A 23,161-nucleotide genomic window follows, 5' to 3' on the forward strand; every position below is an offset into this window, starting at 1 on the left:
GTATACTGCTGATCTGATCATGTTATTAATGGAAGTCAATATATAGTGTCAGAAAATAAAATTAACATAATAAAGTCAATTTGAATTTACTTTAACCTTTAATGTTAAAATGAATACTCTATATTGCAATGCACCCCTGACCCGTCTATTTATTAGTGTGACAAATGAAGTAATATCATGTTTGTTAGTTTTTTTACATCACCATTATTTGAGCAGACTACCACAAGTACCACATTTATACACAAAATCAGATTAAATCTCAAAATAACTTTATTTTGTATACTATGTGTTTACATAACAGAAGGCAGTATACAGTGTATACTGCGCAGTAAGCTAGTGTGCTAGTGTTAGCCTATAAATGGCTGAGGATGGGTGATACTGTAACTTTACCACCCAGTGGCCCCTGCTGGCTGGATTTAGGCGGTACAGATATGCAAATCTAAAATATTTTGTTCCAGGCCATGTCTAAGTTTAACAAAGAATTTATAGATGATATTGGTTACAAAAATAACATTCATATCATATCACAAAAAGCATACAAAACTTCAAAAATAAACATAACAAAACATTATAAGGTGATACAAACATCTGTTACATGATTCTGAGCGAGATGTGAATATTTAGGCTAAATAATATCCAATGTCGTAAGATATACAAAAAACAAACTGCTATGTGAGAAAGCAAAGGATTGTTTGCACATGCAATCTGTAAATATATAGTTCAGTGTATAAACCAGATGACAGGGATGGGTAAAATGGTCAGAAGTTCAAAAGTTTGGGGTTGGTAACTTTTTTTTTATGTTTTGGAAAGAAGTATCTTATGCTCACCAATTTTGCATTTATTTGACTAAAAAAATGATATTGTTGTGAAAAATATTATTATAATAAAATTTTTTGAGGAAACCATGACATTTTTTTCGGGATTATTTGAGTGATTGAAATTTGTAGCATAAGTGTCTTGATTAATGTCATGCGTCCTTCCTGAATAAAAATGTTAATTTCTTTAAAAAAAAATCTTACTGACCCCAAACTTTTGGTAGTGTGTCTATATATAAATATTTATCAGAATAACAGTACATAAAACTATTTATAGAAGCTGGTGATTGTCAGCGATAAACATGTCTTATTTTCTCATGGATGACATACAGAAAATACAGAATGTGTAATGTATTTATGCACACAATCAACATGCATTTCAATGAGATATTGTAACATTGCAAATTTACATAGAAAATATATCATTAAAATCTTCCAAAATGATTTAAAAAACCTGAAACTTCCCTTACAAAAAAAAAGAAAGAAATCAACAGTGTTTGACGTGATCGTTCATCATTTGTGCTTGCTAGCCGCTAGATGACAGCACCAGGTCTGGTTCTTTGCTGCTCTCTGGGTTGCAGCTGTGTCCGCAACCGGCCGACATTTGAGCCAAGTGAGCAGCTCGCAGGGTGGCCGGAGAAAGTGGCGTTTCAGCGAGGCCTGGTTTCTTGGGTGGGAGCGGAGGTGGGTTCCCTCTGTCAGCTCTGGGAATAGTTGGAGACCTGATGGTGGGAGACAACATCCCAGAGTGGGCCAACGTGCGGTAATCTGTGCCGAAAGGGGAACTGTTGGGGGGTGTTGGTGTGCTGGGACCTTGCTGAGTGCTGAAGCGACTCAGGGCCTGTGTGACAGTGCTGCGGGCTGCTTGTTTAGATGAAACGTTGTCTGGTGGAGCCACACAGGGTAAAAGATCCTGCGGACTGTTCGGAGGGGAAGAGACGGCCTGAGAATCTTGATCACTGGTGCCTTGGAACTTGTGACGGGCTGCGTGGAATCGCTGGTTGATGCCAGCCTGATAAGCAGCTTGTATACTAGGCACGTCTGGTGACTGATTGCTTGTTGTAAGGCTGTGAGCTTGTGAACTGGTCGGACAGCTCCCATTGGTTAACATACTCTGCTTCTCAACACTTGCATCTTCCTCCATAGGAGTAAGATGTCCGTTCATTTTTGTCTTGGTCTTATCTGATCTCTCCTCAGCATCTCTCATCTCTCTCCTCAATCGCTCTAGTTCTTCCTGTAGTGCGCTACAGCGTGCTTCCTCTTTCCGTATTCTCAGCCCAAGCTGCTCCCGTTCAGTGTCAAACTCGGCCAACAGCTCCTCTCGCCTCGCCTCCATTTGCATAGCCCGCTTCTTTTCCTCCTCAAGCTCCGCCCTCAGAGTCTGATTGGCCGCTCGCTCGCGATCAAGGCGATGGCTGAGTTCGTTGGCACGCTTGGACTCCTCGTGTGCGCGGGTGCCGGAGCGTTTGCATTCCCGACTCAGTGCTGTCATGAGCTGTTTTTGCTGGACTCGCTGGTCTTCTAACTGATCGTGCAGTCGTTTGATCTCCCTCTCCATTCGGGGCGTCTTTGCCTTCTCAAACTCCAACTAAACATGTGAATAAAGACTAAATCAGACTGAAATACACTGATAGATTCATAGATTTACACAAAAACATTTTGTAATATGAGACATTTTTTCAGAGAATATACGCTACTGTTCAAAAGTTTAAGGTCTGTAAGAATTTTAAATGTTTTTAAAAAGTCTCTTATGCTGCATTTACTCAAAAATAAATGACCAAAAATACAGTAAAAACAGAAATATTATTACAATTTAAAATGTCTTCTGTTTTAATATATTTTGAAATGTAATATATTCCTGTGATGCAAAGCTGAATTTTCCGCATCATTACTCCAGTCTTCAGTGTCACATGATCCTTCAGAAATCATTCAAATATGCTGATTTGCAGCTCAAGAAACATTATTATTATCAATGTTGAAAACAGACTTCGATGAGAAGTTTAAAAGAACAGCATTTATTTGAAATGTTATGTGTATAAAAAGCATGTTTAATAAAATATTGTGTTAAATAAAACACCTTTTGACAAAGGCTTTAACAATCAGGTCTTTTAATGAACTACATTTTCTGTGGTATCTAACACGTTTGGTGTTATATGCAAAAATGTGCAGTGCACGTTTAATAAGATGATGCCAAGCTTGCATATGTAAATGTGTAAAAATCATAAAAAAATAAAAATAATGTTTCAATATATATTTTAATAGAGCAAAGACTCATTTTGATTAAGGTAAAGGAAAACTGTAGCCTGTTTCCTAGGACTACCTCATAATAGGATATAATATGATCAGTTCTTTGTACCTGCTGCAGGAGGCGCTCTCTCTCCTTCTCCAGAATGTAAGTGACATCATCTCCTTCAGCAGTATCCTCAGCATGCTTTCTCTTCTCCTCCTCCAGATCAGCAATGACCTGAAACCACCACAGAGGGGCGACAGAATGAGACAAAGATTAGCTTATAAACCAATCCAATCTCACCTTGACCTGCTACACTGAGGTAAATCCAATTTATACGATATGATGTTCACATCAGTAATGATGATGACAGTGGCCTTTAGCTATGATGCAGTATAAACTCACCCTCCTGTGTCTGTTCTCGGCAGCTGCCAGCTGTTTCAGCATCTTCTCCTGCATCCTTCTGCAGTGTCCGACCACCAGCTTCAGCACCGCTAAAGGGTCCAAGCGAGCCGTGGCCCCACAGACCCCCTCTCGTCTCTGGGAGGAACTTCTTCCATCTCCCCTGGTCTGGCCGGAGCTCTGGAGGACCTCGCTGTCTCTCTGCAGGGCCAGGAACGGGTCGCTCAGGTTGTATTTGCCATATCTCTCACACATGTTGGAATCTCTACGCTGGGCCTGGAGCGAGAAGGAGACAGAGGAACAGGGATTTATTTGATTATTTTAGATGGATTTTATTAGATATCTGCACATTTCAGTTTAAACAATATGTTTAAAGAAATCAAAATGTCCATAATCTTTTGACATGAAACAGCTATTTGAGATCTGATATCTTCTTCGTATTAAGGGGAGTTTTTTTTAGCTTTTTAGCTTCCATTTCATTTTGCAAGTCTTGTAAAGCGGTCTCCATTTTTCTCTTTCACACAGACACGCTCAGTCCATACTTGCTTTCTAAACAGGAAATGAGATGATACAGAGCATATGACCCTGCCAAAAGCAACATAAACCATTCTCTAAGGCTCTGTGTATATATATATGTATGTGTGTGTGTGTGTGTGTTCAGCTCTCTGTATTTGCTGTTTTAAGCAAGAGGTCAAGCAAGGGGTCCATATAGAGATGAAAACAATTGCTTCAGTCTAGGTAGGGTCAATGCAGTGAATGGGACACCAAAAAAAGTTCCAGCTGGAGTAATTTAATACCTCCTGAAATGACTCTGAACTAAAAGGGCTCAGATTTGACCCAGAAAAAAACCACAACACAAGGATAAGGAACGGAACTGTTGAACAGTAAAGAGAGAGTCACCAATAGCTAGGAAGAGTCTTATATTACAGGGTTCAAGTAATGTTGACAATTCCAGACCAACAGAGGAAAAAAAAAATACTTTCTTGCTAAAGTTACCCAGGGTTGCCCGGACAGTGATGCATAAAGACCCCGATCCCACAGCGGTATACTGTTAGAAAACATCCCTGTCAGTGGCGATTAGATGAATATGTCAATATGTACTGCGTGATTTCCTTTCAACACCAAACTAAACGCACAACACACAGCCAAGGGTGAGAAAACAGAAGTTAAGAAAGCGTCTGATCATAGCGCCATGTTTGCACGAGCCCAGCAATTTGGTGCTCTAGTCACGTCACGTTTATTTATATACCATTTTATACAATATATTGCTTTAAAGCAAGTGGCTTTAGAATACATGAAGAAATAGTGTCAGGCTGCATTTTCACTGCAAGTCTTCATGCAGAGATCTGATCTTTTCACCATATTTTGTTTATCCCGCCTGTTTACATTCACTTTAGACATGACTGGTATCCGATATCTCTGTTTACATTAATTCTCGACCAAAATGATTCTGTTGGTGATCACTTTACCATGCAAAATTTAAATGGTCATACTAAAATGATTTTATAATTCACGTCGGGTGGCCATGATTATTTGCCAGCATGGATAAGTTAAAAGCTGTCATGGATGTGTTTGCAGTGCTAAATCTGACAACAGAAATCGACTGGAAAATAGCAGTAGTTTTCGTTGTTATTTTAGTAGCGTGGTAAGATTTCCTTTATTTGAAAGAATTCAAAGGAATTAACGAAAGAGAGAGAGAGACTGTAACTGTACGTTCACACAGCGTATTTTGCCGCTCTCGCCGTCCTGCTAACGACGCAGTGCAAGATTGTGGACGCTCTGATGCTCTGACGTAGATCGAATGCTTGATCTTTTTTTAAACTTCATTTAAAGCGGCCGCAAGCAAATAAGCATATTGATCAGTATTTGTGCAGACTGGCCACACGTAGGGTATAAGTTAACCTAATAATATATTTTAAATGTGAAAGTAACTTTGAAGTAAGAAAATTACAGATGGAAAGAGATTAACAATTATATTTACTTTGCAAACAAAATAAATAAATTCAATTTGTGTGGTGTGGCTTTTGTGTTCATTTTCAACTTTTTTTATTTATGTCCCTGTACGTAAACAGGGACAAGTCATATAACAATGGTAAACCCGCAACAGAAAGGATTAACTTCTCCTCCATTTTGCTTGGGAACTAATGTGGTCGGAACCAATGTTACCTGGCCTGCGTTCTCTGGAATCCTCTCAAACGGAGCACTTCTACATTCCGATTGGTTGCCGCTGAACCGCGTCATGGCGCATTACCATAAAGTTGACCTGATTTCAACTCTCCTCACCGCTCTCACCGTCCAAGACACGCCGCGCCGCCCTCGCCACCGGCTCTCATTGAAAATGAATGACTTCCGGCCACTTTGACGCTCTCGCCGGCGGCGGTGTGAACGCACAGTAAGTGTGAATTACCTGTGTGAGTCTGCATGTAATGGTAAAGCTGTCAAAAACAGCAAAGTAAAGACCTCATTGCTTAGATATAGACTATAATGTATATTTCAGTAGCGAAGCTGTTTTATAAATAAAAAAAACGGCAGAGGTTGAAAACAAGTTTCTATGCTCCTGAATGTTTCTGATTTAAAACTACAATTGGAAGTGCCTCAGAACGGATGCGAAAAAATCGGATCTCGTGCGGATTCGTGTTTTTACACGTGTGGAGAAAAATTCCGATCTGTGTCAGATCAGATTTGATTAAACTATCTGATTTTTTGATATCTGAATTTCAATTAGAATTACTATAAAGTGGCTCTCCAGTGTATTCATGTTTTTTACTTTGAGACATCTGACTGCAACAAACTAAACGGAAGAAATTAACCAGAGAAGATTTCCACGTCAAAGAAGGCGGAGCACACCTACCTATTACATCATTACCATAGACCGATGGTAGTTTGAAGGTTTTTACCAGTCGGAGCAAACTTTTCCAGAAAGTTCACTTTGGCAAGCTGTTTACAAGTTTGTTCTTCAATTTCACTAGAAGTATATCCGGACCTTTAGGATGCTATGTGTGGTTACCTAAACGTATAAACGTTTTTTGGTTGTAACAAAAGAGCTTAAAGGGTTAGTTCGCCCATTTAAGACATGAAGTTGTATGGAATCCTTACCAGTAATATAGTGCATACACACTGACCCACTCTGTAGTCACCTCCCTGGTCAGTTTTGGCCGCTGGAAGTTTTTCAAGAAAGTACTCCCGGTTAGTTTCCGGGGCCTCAAAACGGTGCGTTTTTACGTGAAAAAATTATTCGCGTTTCAAAGCTTCATTCAGATTCCATCGTTTTCCTGTTTCGGATATAGCAGCTACGAGACAGCTTTGGCTGGTTGCCATCGGCTACTCTGCGGGAGCTAAAATATCCAGAATCAAGGATTATCGTGTGTGCAGTGCTCACTTCAGCGAAGACGATTACATCCCCAACCAAGGAGGAAAAAGAAAAAAACTGATTTTAAAGAGTTTTGCTGTACCAGTACCGAGGTTAAGCTCTATTTACTAACTTTATGATCCCATGTCTAAACTGTACGGTAAACAAGCTGATGTTTAGACTCCAGTGGAAAACACGTGAAAATATGTCTTATATAGAAACAGTATATAGGGATATAGGTACAATTTGCTGAGAAAACTATTTGATTGAACACACACACAAGTCCGGCATCGGTATACTCCGGTTTATAAAGGTATCCCTTTGGCGTTGTGCTAAAATTACTTTCATCGGGGATGGGACCGATCCGATCCAGTATCGGTATCGGGACCGATACCAGCGTAATTCAGGTATCGGATTTTCCCGATCCAACCTGCGTTGATATCCGATATCCATGACCCATGTCTGCGCTTTAATGTTGTCTGCTGAAATGACTCCAAAAGTGATTCCCGCCGGCGAGTCTGCTAGCTGGCTGCAAACTGTGGAATGGATTTTGCTGAACGGAGGCGCGGCTCAATGAGACACAGAGTTATGAGACCGCTCAGGAAATCCATTCCGCAGTTTGCAGCCAGCTAGCAGGATAGTATTGAGCAGCATTGTGGCTAGCTAAAAAATGTCCGCTGTGTGGAAATACTTTTCACTGGAAACACCCCAGAGCAAGACCGCGAAATGCAATGTTTGCAAAGCCGTTATTCAGCGAGGCGGAAGCTCCCTCGCGTCGTACAACACAACGAACGCTATCAAACATTTAAAAAAGCACCACATTAAAGAGCACGAGGATTTTTTAGCCAGGGGGCAGAAAGACAACGGGAGCCGTCAGGAATCACTTTTGGAGTCATTCCAAAAGCAAGGTAAACTCCAGGCAGACAACGTAAAGGCTAAAGGGATTACCGAAAAGTTGCTCAACTTCATCGTACTCGATGACCAACCGTTATCAGTGGTGGAAAACCCTGGATTTCGCAGCCTGATTGAACACTTGCAGCCACGGTATAGTTTACCATCCAGGAGATATTTATCAGAGACTGCGCTACCTGAACTATACAGCCGAGTGTCAAACAAATTAGCTGAGAAGTTAAAAGGAGTCCCAGCCCTGAGCTTTACTACAGATATTTGGACTTCAGATGTCTGCCCAATGTCGCTGATAAGCCTCACAGTGCACTGGGTTGACTCAGATACACATAGCCACTGCAGTGCGGTGCTTCAGGTAAAAAAGTGCAGGGGTTCACACAACCGAGCTACAATCGCAGCCTCCATTTCAGAGATGTTAAATCACTGGGAGATCCCTCTGGAAAAAGTGCATGCCATTCTACGGGACAATGCACGTAATATGAAGGCTGCGATGGAAGACTTGGCAGTTCCTAATTTGAGCTGTTTTGCTCACTCGTTGCAGCTCGTTGTGCACGAGGGACTAATGTCACAACGCAGCGTTAGTGATGCATTAGCAAACAGCAGGAAGATCGTAGGACATTTCAAGCATTCACAACTCGCACAGTCTCGCTTGGAAGACCTGCAGCATGAAATGCAAGGTACGGGAACCGCGACCACCCCAACTCGTCTTGTTCAAGATGTTCAAACAAGATGGAACAGCTCCTTCTATATGATCAAGAGCCTTCTGAAAGAGAAGCGACCTCTCTGTGCATATGCTGCCGACCACAACTTGCCAGCAACATTGTCAGCCAACGAGTGGGGTTTGCTTGAAAAAATAGTAACTGTGCTGGAGACCTTCGAGGAGTTAACCAGGAAAATCAGCTCAGCGACCTCCACTGCAGCCGACGTAATCCCAGCCGTCACCGTTTTAACACGCCTGCTCGCCGAAGAGAACAGTACTGACAGCGGCATCAAAACAATGAAAAGCACGCTCCTCCAAGCTGTCAGCAGGCGATTCAGCAGCATCGAAAGTGAACCCCTCTATGCAGTTGCCACTTTAGTGGACGCTTGATACAAAGATAGGTGAGTCAGTCATATTTTTATTAATGCCCTATTTATTAATGTTGGCTAAGTTTTAAAACGGAAAAAGTTAAATCCTGACTACAAAACCAAAACTACATGTTGATTGATTGTTAATGTGGCCTACAATTAATTGGATAAGGGGGGAGGTGGCTATGTACATGCATGCAGGCTGGGTTCTTGCAGCAGCAACAAATAAAGTTGTACTCAACCCATTTATTTTTTGTGTCAGATTCTTTATGGGTGAAGAAACTGCCAGGAGTGCGAAGGCTCTCCTGACACAAGAGCTTGAGAAGATGGAGCAAGTACTGCTCAGGGCATCAGCTGATGAAGCAGGAGCAACAGAGGCAGAGCCAGCAGAAAAGGTTGCTCGCATGGAAGCTGGTCCAAGTACTGGTTCTCCTGCAAGCACAAGTAAGAGCAGGTTCAGCAGTCTGTACGACAGAATTCTGGAGGAGCATGATGAACCTGCAGTAGGTACCCAGGCAGCGGTTATTCAAATGCAAATGTATTTGAAAGAACCAATGATGGGCGAGAAAGACAGCCCTTTCCAGTACTGGGCAAACAACCATGCTCACTTTCCTCTCCTTGCTGCTGTTGCGGTAAAGTTCCTGAGTGCCCCTTCAACCAGTGTGGAAAGCGAAAGACTGTTTAGCACGGCATCCAATATCGTGGATGAAAAGAGGAATCGTCTGACAGCAGAGAGAGCAGAAATGCTCATATTCCTCAAAAAGAACCTGCCAATGTTTAAGTGAGATTTGTTGGACACTACATCACTTCCTCGGTGTTAACTTTTTGAGGAGTCATTTACTTTTTATTGTTTTCTTTTGAAGAATAGTTAGACTCTGGCGTTAAGCTTAATCCAGGTCATCTTCAGTGCCAAACCTCCTACTGTACTTGATTTGTGCTGTTCAGATGCACACTGTTTTATTGATAAAGTGTGTGTGTGTTTGTGTGTGTGTGTGTGTGAGTGTGTGTGAGAGAGAGATGTTTACAGTTATTGCACTTTTCTTATATTTCAAATATTTTACATTTTAAAACATTGATGTGTTGATGCTACAAGAGCCAGTGTACTTGATTTGTGCTGTTCAGATGCACACTGTTTTATTGATAGAGTGTGTGTTAGTGTGTGTGTGAGAGATGTTTACAGTTATTATTGCACTTTTCTTATTTCAAATATTTTACATTTTAAAACCTTGATGTGTTGATGCTACAAGAGCCAGTGTACTTGATTTGTGCTGTTCAGATGTACACTGTTTTATTGATAAAGAGAGTATGTGTGTGTGTGCGTGCGTGCGTGTGTAAGATGTTTACAGATTACAGTTATTGCACTTTTCTTATATTTGAGACATGATTTTTAAAACTACAAGAGGCAGTGTACTTGATTTGTGCTGTTCAGAATGAGATATTTGTGCTGTTCAGAATGAGATATTTGTGCTGTTCAGAATGAGATATTTGTGCTGTTCAGAATGACATTTGTGCTGTTCAGAATGAGATGCACACTGTTTTATTGATAGTATGTGTGTAAGATGTTTACACTTGCACTTTTCTTATTTAATAAATATTGACATGACAATCAATTTGAAACCCTTACAGACAGTTGCATATTTCTTTTCAGAATGGGATTTTTCCTGTTAACAGGATTTCCTGTTTTTCTGACATTATACTTACCTCAAGTTGCCTTTTGGGACATACATGCATACATACGTACATATCATACTTGCCTGTTGAGAGGAGTTTATTACAGCATCATATAAAATCAACAATAATGCTAATAATAACATTAAAGCAAACACAGGTCTGGTATCGGTATAGTATCGGTATCGGCCGATATCCAAATTCAAGTATCGGGATCGGATCGGAAGTGAAAAAATGTGGATCGGTGCATCCTGTTCCGTCTGACATTGTGCGAAAATTGGTTTCATCATCAGAAGTTTCGCAGTCAGACATGTTGTCAGCGAGTCGCGCGCTATCAACAGCTGATCGGAACGTGTGCACTGTTGACGTTGACAGCAGCGCGGATTGATAGAAATGGAAAGAAAATAGTGCCGATTAAAACTGAGGTATGAATTTTGACCGGCGTGTTTTTTTTTGTGTTAAATTAATCAAGCTTTGAAACGCAAATAATTTTTTCACGTAAAAACGCACAGTTTTGAGGCTCCGGAAACTAACCGGGATTACTTTCTTGAAAAACTTCCAGCGGCCAAAACTCTGACCAGGGAGGTGACTACAGAGTGGGTCAGTGTGTATGCACTATAGTGCTGGTAAGGATTCCATACAACTTCATGTCTTAAATGGGCGAACTAACCCTTTAAACGTAAAAAGAAAAGAGGGATGAAATTTGGTGATTTCAGCTGAAAGCTGTGAGAGTGGGAGCTGTTGAAAAATGACTAGACGTCTACAGGGAATAGAGGTATGAAAATGAATGTCAGGAGGAGGGGTAAAGAGACACAGATGGATATGCATCTAAACACACACCAGGTACCATCATTAACGCTTTTCCACAACTGCCAATGGAAGATGAAAATTTACTGACCATAAATAATTATAACTGCCAAAAAGCTGAATATAGTAGAATAGAACAGTTTAAAAGTTTTTAAGACTGTTTTTAACATGTCATGTCTTGAGATATTTATATATATATATATATATATATACAGGTCCTTCTCAAAAAATTAGCATATTGTGATAAAGTTCATTATTTTCCATAATGTAATGATAAAAATTAAACTTTCATATATTTTAGATTCATTGCACACCAACTGAAATATTTCAGGTCTTTTATTGTTTTAATACTGATGATTTTGGGATACAGCTCATGAAAACCCAAAATTCCTATCTCAAAAAATTAGCATATTTCATCCGACCAATAAAAGAAGTGTTTTTAATACAAAAAAAGTCAACCTTCAAATAATTAGCATATCATGAAAAGGGTCTCTAAACGAGGTATTAACCTAATCATCTGAATCAACTTATTAACTCTAAACACCTGCAAAAGATTCCTGAGGCTTTTAAAAACTCAAAACCGCAATCATGGGTAAGACTGCCGACCTGACTGCTGTCCAGAAGGCCATCATTGTCACCCTCAAGCAAGAGGGTAAGACACAGAAAGACGGAGAGTGCTGTATCAAGGCACCTCAGTGGGAAGTCTGTGGGAAGGAAAAAGTGTGGCAAAAAACGCTGCACAACGAGAAGAGGTGACCGGACCCTGAGGAAGATTGTGGAGAAGGACCGATTCCAGACCTTGGGGGACCTGCGGGAGCAGTGGACTGAGTCTGGAGTAGAAACATCCAGAGCCACCGTGCACAGGCGTGTGCAGGAAATGGGCTACAGGTGCCGCATTCCCCAGGTCAAGCCACTTTTGAACCAGAAACAGCGGCAGAAGCGCCTGACCTGGGCTACAGAGAAGCAGCACTGGACTGTTGCTCAGTGGTCCAAAGTACTTTTTTCGGATGAAAGCAAATTTTGCATGTCATTTGTAAATCAAGGTGCCAGAGTCTGGAGGAAGACTGGGGAGAAGGAAATGCCAAAATGCCTGAAGTCCAGTGTCAAGTACCCACAGTCAGTGATGGTCTGGGGTGCCATGTCAGCTGCTGGTGTTGGTCCACTGTGTTTTATCAAGGGCAGGGTCAATGCAGCTAGCTATCAGGAGATTTTGGAGAACTTCATGCTTCCATCTGCTGAAAAGCTTTATGGAGATGAAGATTTCATTTTTCAGCACGACCTGGCACCTGCTCACAGTGCCAAAACCACTGGTAAATGGTTTACTGACCATGGTATTACTGTGCTCAATTGGCCTGCCAACTCTCCTGACCTGAACCCCATAGAGAATCTGTGGGATATTGTGAAGAGAAAGTTGAGAGACGCAAGACCCAACACTCTGGATGAGCTTAATGCCTCTATCGAAGTATCCTGGGCCTCCATAACACCTCAGCAGTGCCACAGGCTGATTGCCTCCATGCCACGCCGCATTGAAGCAGTCATTTCTGCAAAAGGATTCCCGACCAAGTATTGAGTGCATAACTGAACATAATTATTTGAAGGTTGACTTTTTTTGTATTAAAAACACTTCTTTTATTGGTCGGATGAAATATGCTAATTTTTTGAGATAGGAATTTTGGGTTTTCATGAGCTGTATGCCAAAATCATCAGTATTAAAACAATAAAAGACCTGAAATATTTCAGTTGGTGTGCAATGAATCTAAAATATATGAAAGTTTAATTTTTATCATTACATTATGGAAAATAATGAATTTTATCACAATATGCTAATTTTTTGAGAAGGACCTGTATATATATATATATTCTCTACCGCATTTTTAAATCTACTCGACTCATCTGCTCTTAGATTGATAGATTAAAGTTGTAACATGCATGTCCATCTGGTAAGTGTGTGGTATTTGTGTTTTAATGCTTTACTAAAGTCCAGAAACAATAAACCTTGTCATTTGAGGCAGTTCTAAGATTCTATTTCTACAGAAACCGGATTATCGGAAACACACACACTAGCCATGATTAATGTGGTAAACAAGTGTACACTTTGATTCTTTGTGAACCTCTTTGGTGCTGATGCTAGAACAGATAAATGTGCTGTGCCACAATGAATGAGTGTTTCACAGTCTCTGAAGCAGAAAGGGTGAGGTAGAAACAGAGTAAAACCTGTGGTTTTGTCCTTCTGGCGGTGCTTAACAAGACATATGAGAATGAAGGTGGGTAACATTATCATCAATACTTTAATGAAAGCTTGGTGCTTTAAAAAAGCATTTTAATACTGTAAAAATACATACAGCAGCTTTAAAGATGAATGTCGTTGGTCTTTGCTGAATGCAATTTTCTTTCCAGTTGTGATGTATTCCCTACTGAAAAATATTGGAAGTTAGTGGGAAAATCAAAGGGCTAAATTCCCTGTTTTAGAAAAGATCCTGTATATTATATGGAAAAAAGAGAAACTGAAGGGAAAAAATAAAAAGTAAGGAAAGGCGTTTCTGAAGTAGACATCTTGAAGATAAGCATCTAGGAATTGTTACATAATAAGTCAAATATTATTTAACCGCTTTGATTTAAATTGATAGTGAAGTTAAAAATGAAAAGTGGGGGAAAGAAAGGTCAAAAGGGATTGCAACATGACACAGGTCAATTTAAAGAAAGTCAAAATCAAAACAGGAAAGAAAAGAAAGACAGAATGGTCCTGAGACCTGTAGAATTCCATAGCTGTCTTGTAGGCTCTTCTAGTTCACACAAAATAGAAATAAGCCCAAAACAAACATCCAGTATTTTAGATGTTTAAAAAGAAGAATCAGACTAAAAGGTGAATTTAGTCTAGTCATAAAAAGAAGAATTTCATGGCAATTTCAATGTGTCGTTGCTGTACAACACTCTGATCTATTTTATTCTATTCTATATATTTTATTTTAGATTATTATGTTTTCTTGTTTTAAAATTCTTCTATTCTGCAATACAAATCTGGCACAAAATCTAATCTAAAATAAAGGGACTTGAAAGTACTATTCAAGCTCTTTCCTTGAATACAAGGTACTGTAAGCTCCAAATAAACAACAGCTGTTCTGTGTGCAAACTATTTTGTTTGTCAAGTTAATAGATGTCTACTTTCCATTCTATATGTATGATTCTTTGTGTGTGTGTGTGTGTGTGTTTTTAGGCTAAAGCTTGAGCAATTACGGGGGCCTTGAGAAGATTAACCTTACTAATGACTTAAGATAAGTCAGCCAGTCTGGTGCCTCAAACAGCCTTTGTGTGTGTGTGCGTGTGTGTGAGAGAGAGAGAGAGAGAGAGAGAGAGAGAGAGAGAGAGAGAGAGAGAGAGAGAGAGAGAGAGCGTGTGTACCTGATAGAGAAAGATAACATATATCTTCACTAATAAAATTAAAGTGACCAGGGATAAAAGTAAACAACATACTGACATACTGAGTGAGATACTTTTGGTATCTGCTATTTGCACTCCCAACATCCTCCATGCTAGCTCCTCAAATGACAAAAAAAAAAAAAACATGAAGCCATTTTTCAATGTTTATAAGATGCATAAAACTTACTTTCAACTTTGAGATGGACACCTGGGAGGCATTCTTTCTTGAACTCAAAGTCTAACTATTTAAAACTATTTTCTTGTTAGTCATGTAATGTTTTCAAGGTTTCCCTGAAACGTCAATAGCTGCTAATGGGCATAAATAAGTATGGAAACGATTATTTGAGCAAAATACTATTTAGTTCCACCTTTTTTTTTTTTTTTCAGAGAAAGCACCATAAGGGAATAATGAATTGTGTTTGTATGTACTATTAGCATGGCTAATGAAGTTATACCGAGATTAGGGGCTGTTATGATGTGACTTCTCCCCTCCTGATTTTTTTCTTTTGACCAAATGCATAAGGGACAATTGTAATGCGTGTGTGTGTTTGAGAGAGTCGAAGCAGAAAACTCATGCCTTAATGACCTCATTCAAAGCAGGCAATGACTGACAGAGATTGTAATCCCAGCATGCCAGAACATCGCCCCAAAAAAACACAGAGAGTTTTAGAAGAAATATGCAGTTGGGTTAAATATACGCCATCTAGTTAAGAAGTCACTTAAAAGTGATTCAAAAGAGCAGTTAATACCCAAAATCTACCGTTTGTGACACTCGCATAGCCTCAGTCCAATGCTTTAAAGAGCAGGAATGCAGCAGATAATATCTGTGCAGCCTTCCAGACAGCTTTACCACAAAAAAAACATGATCTGAGAGCACAGATGCTGAGTTTTATTACCATGCTAACATGATCAGATGAACCAACGGCACTACAATAAAGTTTAAAGCAGATACTAGACAACAGGAAATGTGCGTAATAATGTTTGACATGTTTGTGCGTGTTTATGCAGAGAACAAATAACATTCAAAGCGTATTTTGGACTAAAACCAGGAGCCCAGAGTATTGGCGTTTGTACTGACGCAGAGGATATGCTCAAAAAGGAAGTGGTCTCTGTCTCACTGTCTGGCTGATTCTGAGTCAGTCCTAAATTGCCAAATAAGTAAATCCACTTTATATATATATAATATGGGTCCCACTTTATATTAGGTGTCTTTAACTACTAGGCTATGTCTTACATTTAAATTAATCATTTGATACAATGCACTTATTGTGTACATCAGGGATGATCCTGGAGAGCCGCTGTTCTGCTTCAACCCTTCAAACACACCTCAACAGTTTTTTTGTTGTTGTGAGATTCACCAATATAATATAACTGAATTGCTATATATTTACATGATACTTTAAAGTACTTAAAAAAAATGTAGTTGTGTCTGCTGAGCTGCGTTTGTAAGCCTGGTGTCCACCAGAAGAGTGGGATGAGGCCCAGCAACAGTGTTGGAATGTAGTAGGAGTCCTGAACAGAAACAGTCTGATGGAAAAGCAAGGTAAAATGAGATCCAGTCGGCTTTAATTAAAAGTTGATGAACGTTGAATTGAAAATAACTTGAGAATGCAGTTAAATTGGAAAGGCAGCAAATAGCAAAACACTTAAGTTCAGACAGGAAGAACAACAAACGGTGGGTATGATCAAATATCCATCACTATGGCATCTATTTGAGTAGAGGTTCTCGGCAACTATCCCAAAAACTGTGTGAGATGTTTGTTGCACAGCTAACCAAGAACTCTGCGTAGCCAACGCCATCAACCAAGGCTAAAATTATCTTTTTAAATGTTTAGCTTTTACATATCTTATATAAACTGAGCTTCTGTTGTAGATAAACTATGCACTGATGTTTAATACACTAACAGGATGTTAACGTTAATATGCTAGCGTGCACGATTGAGCTATGAACCAGACAGACATCTGGATTTCATTGAGTGATAAAGCTGTCTCTCCTGGATATCTAGTCTGCTGTGCGTAGAGATAAACCTGTTTGACAGCGAACTACTGACTGTCAATAAACAATAATTGAGGCATATCATTATTGAAGTATTGATTTATTAGTATTATTGACAAAAATGTATTTTAAATGAATATAATTGAGTGAAATCTCGATAACTAGGTTGGACCACGCTGCCCGATAACCGATTAATCAACCGATAGTTTGTAATGGATAATGAATAAAAACAAACATAACACATAAAAAAGTGCTGAACTTTAATACAAAAATGTAAGGAAAAAATAGAAGTACTAAACGGTATAATAAACGGTACTTTACTTTTTAAATTCAAAAAATATTAATATTTTGATTATACCGTGATCATTCATGTTAATTCATAGTGCATTAACTAATGTTAAGAGATAAAAATGAACAATACTTTTATTAACTTTGGTTAATGTTGAAAATGGAATCTCATTGTAAACTGTTACCATTTCATTTCAATCTAAACAGTCATGCTAAAAGATGGCCATCTTTAAATATCTACACAAAAGCCACAGCAGTGAAATGCAAGAATTGTCGCGCTCTGTGCGGCCTCACGTGTCAAAACAAACTCCACGAGGATCAGTTATAGTTTTTATTTCGCCTCTAGTGGCCGCTCTCATACTGTATAACCCTTCTCAGTCGCTCCAGCAACGGACGCAACCCGGAAAAACTATTGTTTTGTTTTTGTATGGATTGCTGGAACAATTGGTTTTCGCTGCTGATTAATTGTAAAAACCGATCAATCGGTCGACCTCTAATGGCTACATAAATAATGATAAACCTTATTTTTTTGGTGAACTGTTCCTTTAAGAAACAAGAGTAGCATGATTTGCCCATACTGCCATAGATTGCAGCTTACAAAGAAAATAAAGAAACATTCTTGTCCTGCATCAGCACTGAAGCGACTGCACTAACCTTGAGTGCCTGTATGACAAAGTCTCTAGCCTCCAGCTCTCCCTCAAGAACACTGAAGAGCAGCAGCACGTCTCTCTTACTCAGAGCCTCCACGTTTAGCCTCGCCTCCTGAAAAGAGAACAAAACACAGCAAATGAGTGTTAGAAAAAATACGAAATAATACTCAAAAGTGTTCAGGGATTCTAATGACTGTTTCCAACAAACCATACACTATATTAGAGCAAAGTTTAGAATAAATTGTTTGGAAAAACATGCAGTCAGGCAACAAAGTCTACAAATCCTCTCCTTTATTTCCCATCTGCAGACCAAATTACTCCAGTCTGCTATAATATTGATGTGCTTGTCTTGATTGTACAGTGTGCTGCTTATTCAATGCACATTATAATGAAATAAACAAGACAAACCCACAGTAAACAAGTGCACTAAATCATTTTCCTTTTTGTTTTCTGTATGAATGCAGCATGCAAATGTTTACAGTTTACCGGTGTCATTAAATATCAACTTGCATGCATATTTGTCACTCACACACTAATGTTTAAAAGTTTGAGGTCTGAAAGAAGTTTCTTATGCTCACAAAGGTGGCATTCATTTGATCAAAAATACAATAAAAACAGTAACATTGTGAAATATTATTACAAGTTAAAATAAGTTTTTTTCTATTTGAAAGCTGAATTTTCAGCATCATTCCTCCAGTCTTCAGTGTCACATGATCCTTCAGAAATTAGGGATGCACCGATACCACTTTTTAAGGGTCGAGTACGAGTACCGATATTTTTTTCCTGGTACTCGCCGATACCGATACCGATGCCTGTTGTACTGGGGGGGTTCTCGTTTTATGTGGCCATTTTCTAAGAACAACACAATGAGACTAATGAACAAATCAGCATCTTTATTTTCAACAACTTAAATAAACTTAAAAAAATAAATAATTCTTATTGTGCTTATCACAAATTTTCAAAGCCCAAATTTCACAGTGTCCAATAACCTCCAAAGGGCAAAACCAAGGACATAATGAATGTAATTTTTACCTGCCTGTCACAAAGTTGTCAAAGTGCTAAAGAAATCACAGACAACAAGACAATCAAATTTGTCATAAGGTGCCAAAGAAATCACAGAACAAATGTTTAACATAACACTGAGTAACAATGTAATCACAGCCGAAAGTGTAAAGTGAAATATTAGAGTGTACTATTAAATCTAGCAACACTATAACTGCAGGAAGAGTGTTCATAAGAATTAAGAAATATAAGCTAAGGATATACGTGAGGTATCGGTCTTTGGTATCGGGGTATTTTTACGAGTACGAGTACAAGTACATGAGCTTGGTATCGGGCCCGATACCGATACTGGTATCGGTATCGGTGCATCCCTATCAGAAATCATTCTAATATGCTAAATTAGTGCTCAAGAAACATTTATTAGGCTACATTATTATTGTTGTTATAGATTAATATAATGTTTTAATAGAGCATTTAAATAGATATATATATTTGTAACATTTTAAATGGTCACTTTTGAGCAACTGAATGCATCCATGCTGAATAAAAGTATTAATGTCTTTCAAAAAAAAAACTTTTGAATGATAGTATAATTATTTTAGAAGCACATTTTAGGTTTCTCGAAAAAGTAGTTTTTATATTGTATAAATAATTGTTAAAAAAAAGTTTCTGCTGTGCTCTTAACAGCGTGAAACAGACAGAATTGAATTACTTAGGAAAAAGTAGGACAATGGATACTTGATTTTGAAAGTAGGATAGTAGGAAAATGTAGCCTACCTACCAATCAAGTGGCATGATTAATTAACCTTTCCATTACTTGATTTTTTTAGAACTTGCAATAAATTGGCAGCCTGATCTAGGGGTATAAATAGTTTTTGGTGAAAAACAAATTTAATGTATAATTTAACAAAATTCTTGACCTTGGCCACTGGTCTTTTCTGCATGACGTGCGCATTCGTGAGACTCGATTAGCACAGCTGCTCACTCCAACTACCTTATAACAAGCACACAAGTTGTGAGAAATCAAGATGAGCAAAAATTTGACATGAAACACAACCCATGTGCCTTCTTCTCTGGGATAGATATATCTGTTGTGTTCATATCTGTAAACTATAATTCTGACTGTCGTCAGACAAGCGGAGTTCCGGACCGGTGATATTTGACTTTTTGAGGATTTCTAGGCGTTGTATTTCAGTGTTTTTGATCTTGATTTCTCACAACTTGAGTGTATTTTCTGGGCAAGACGGAGTGAACTGCAGTGCTAATAGAGTCTCACAAACGTGCACGTCATGTAGCTGTGTAAAGAAGACTAACGGCCATGGTCACTTTCCTTAAGTAAATACATTGAATTTTGGCAAATTTTCACTAAATCCTATCGTATACCCCCAGAACACATATACAACATGTGTCATGTGTGATCAATCTGTGAAACTGTTTTTTTTTGGTTTTTTTAAAGCTTGATGTTGGTTGTTAATCACTGCCATCATATGGATGAGTGCCAGCGGGACATTTTTTTCTTCTTCTCCTTTTGTGGTCCATAAAAGAAAGAAGAGCATACGGCATTAGAACAACACCAGTTTAAGTAAATTATGACTTAAATTCCATTTTAGGGAGAACTATCCCTTTAACAGGCTTTCCCGAGAACACAATGGCTACAGATCAGAGCTGTGATCTCAGGAAAAACTCCCATTCCCATGTTGTGTTTCTTTCTGTGCAGTTCACAGGAAAAGAAAAAAGCAGGTCATTTTTTCCATTTTATTCTTATGAGTCAAAGCATCTTTCATACATCAATGCTAAAGCAGCATTCCATGACTTTTCTATTGATAGACAGCCAGTGAAAGAGACTTGTTGTTGGTAGGGTAAGATTGCCTGAAATTCCTTCCCGAGCCCTCACTTCTAAATACTCAGTAATTGCGCATGGACAACCTTGAAAGCATCGAATTTCACTTTCCCATATAGCTTTGCGCACCATAAATGCTTTGACCCTGCGCTGCAAGCCTCAGCTGAAATAATCTTATGAAACTGAATCGAGATTTCTTCGCTCTGACCCCACTTTGCTTTTAATGGTGCTTCATGTTGAGATTTGTGTGGTTAGCCAAAGTTTCCACATCATGAAGTCACGATCCAGGAGTCTCTGAGTGTTACATAATATGCCTGAGGCCGGAAGACGTCCAGCTACCGTGCTCCAGCTGAAACTTGGAAGCTTGACTTCCACGTCAGAGCTCCCATAAAAATCGCATTACTGTACTTTGCAGTGCATTCAAATTCTCCCTTTCATCTGTGTTTGCAACCTTCAGTCAAACTTGTCCTTGCAAATAGCAGTCAGGTTCCTTTTGATGTATTGTGCACCGATGGGAACTGCGTACTAGATCTGAGGTCATGAGTATGCAAGAAAGCTTTCATGGTTTGCGGTTTACCCCTTCAAACAGCGCTAATTTGAAGCGCTTCAACGCAAAGCCATAGTTTATACACGCTAATTTCACAACTTCACTTTGCCTTTTATAAAAAGGAAAATGATATGATGCATTGAACTAAACAGTCATAGATCAAGTGTGAAAAATACTTTTAGACCTCTAAACTAGACTCACTTGCTTTTTTAGACAATGTCTCTACTAAAACTTGTGATTCAGCATGAATCATTATGGTCATGAGGAAAAGATGATAAAAATACATTCTCATAGATTTTTATGAATCTACAAAACCTTTCTTTTATAAGCACTAGGGGATTATATTGTTCTTCATGGTTGACTAATTTGGCATTTCCTCTTTAATGGTGCCCATGCCTCTCTGAATTAAAGGGTTCTACAGCATTCAACATCGGCCCAAATGCTTCTTAAATAACCCAGCATTTTCCCCGGAGCTAGACTGAAGCAGTCAGTGTTCAAGGCAAGCTCACCCGACATGTCAGAGGGTAATTAATTTAATCCTCAAGATGCTTGTGAGCTACAAAACAGATGTCCCAATGTCAACTGCCTGTTGATGTGATCAGCTGTACAGACTGCATAAAGTGTAATATTTATAACTGCTAAAACATTTAAATAGTACAAAATATTACTGTGCAAATAGGATTTCGAATATATACAACAATGAAAAAAATCAATGATAGTATTTTGAGCATATACTATATTGAAAAAGTATTGTATTTATTGTATTTTATTTTATAGTATACTGTAAAACATTTCAAAGTTCGGTAACGCTTTAGTTTAGGGTCCAATTCTCACTGTTAATTAGTTGCTTATTAGCATGCGTATTACTAGAATAGTGGCTGTTTATTAGTACGTATAAAGCACATATTAATGCCTTATTCTGCATGACCATATTCTACTTCCCTTAATCTCATTCCTGAACTTAACAACTATCTTACTAACTATTAATAAGCAATTAGGAGTTCATTGAGGCTAAAGTCGTAGTTATTAGTTAGTTAATAGTGAGAATTGGACCCTAAACTAAAGTGTGACCCAAAGTTCCTCTTTTTAGTCGACATTCTTTGGCGTCAGGCCTCCAAACCCGGTGTACTGCCTATCTACAGTAGAATGCAGTTTAGGGCATCATATGTGCGTGCAGCATTTCTGATGGCCAAAAATGATGCACGCGCCTATTGATAGACAAAAAGAAAAATGCTGCCTGGGTAACTTAGAAAGTTCACTCCGTTTTGAGACACAGCCTTTTACAAATATGCAGATCTGACAAGCAAAAATCAGTTACGAAAGAAAAAAATCAGATTACTGTTTACTTTAAAAACCCGACTATTTGAACAGTTGTTTATTCCTTTCATGTACAGCTGCTCATATAACAAACTCCAAACTACTGTTGCGTTTTTAAAACAGTTGCTGTCAGAACTGTCGGCTATTTTAAACTGTAATCAGCATTAACTATTCACACAATCTGTATCCTGTCTTTGCAACAACAAAAAAATACTTTCTCTTCCTCTCGTACTCATTTTATTCTACTTAATTTCTTTCTTTATAAATCTTAAGTCATATGTTATAAAGAGGACATTCTCACCGTTGTGGGTGCCATCCCAGGTTTGATCAGCTTCCAATATCGCTCATCGAGCAGCACCGTTGTTGAAGATCGGCTTCACCGAAGAAGTTCATCTGCCGTGAAAGAACGCAAACGGACATCTTAAACAGCCAATCAGATCGAAGTGTTTAGGCACAAAGGGCCAATGAGAAATGAGACGCAGAGACAGGAGGCGGGACTTAACGTGAAAAGTTTATAAAATGGGATTCTTTGTGCGGCAATGAGAGCTGAAAGTAATATTCGGTTCTCAACTCCCACCATTACTTTAATCATGCCATATTTGAAACGGTTTCTGTGAAGAAGAAAAAATCAAGTTTTGTAGTATCAGAGTCGAGTTAACTAGGCGCTCACTCTAAAAGTCATTTTAAATGTTGAAAAAATGTAGACGGGATAGTTTAACGCAATACATGTGTGCCACCTAGTGGTGTTTTATTGTAATTCTAAGCACACATTCAGAGTAGTTCCAACACATTTTGACACTCATACCACAGTTTAAAATGGGATAAATATCATTAACAAAATATTAAACTGCATGGCATTTTA

The 23,161-nt window shown here is 38.7% G+C and overlaps 1 protein-coding gene across 3 annotated transcripts; it reads right to left on the reverse strand.

The window, feature by feature from the left end:
• Positions 1–252: 252 nt before the first annotated feature.
• cttnbp2nla (CTTNBP2 N-terminal like a) lies at positions 253–22,726 on the reverse strand. 3 transcript variants are annotated; one of them, XM_077197974.1, is made up of 5 exons: positions 22,601–22,726; positions 17,598–17,705; positions 3,448–3,720; positions 3,172–3,279; positions 253–2,403 (listed from the first exon to the last, which is right to left on the reverse strand). In XM_077197974.1, exons 1-5 carry the CDS (start codon positions 22,613–22,615, stop codon positions 1,342–1,344), a joined length of 1,566 nt encoding a protein of 521 aa, XP_077054089.1. In that variant the 5' UTR covers positions 22,616–22,726; the 3' UTR covers positions 253–1,341. The 3 variants fall into 3 exon arrangements, with proteins under 3 accessions (XP_077054089.1, XP_077054090.1, XP_077054088.1); XM_077197975.1 differs by having other exon boundaries at positions 17,598–17,702; positions 22,601–22,708; XM_077197973.1 differs by lacking the exon at positions 22,601–22,726 and having other exon boundaries at positions 17,598–17,931.
• Between the last annotated feature and the right edge of the window lie 435 nt (positions 22,727–23,161).

This window comes from Siphateles boraxobius, unplaced genomic scaffold (assembly GCF_051911475.1).
Source record: "Siphateles boraxobius isolate OS27281-9 unplaced genomic scaffold, OSU_SipBor_1 41, whole genome shotgun sequence".
Taxonomy (NCBI): domain Eukaryota; kingdom Metazoa; phylum Chordata; class Actinopteri; order Cypriniformes; family Leuciscidae; genus Siphateles; species Siphateles boraxobius.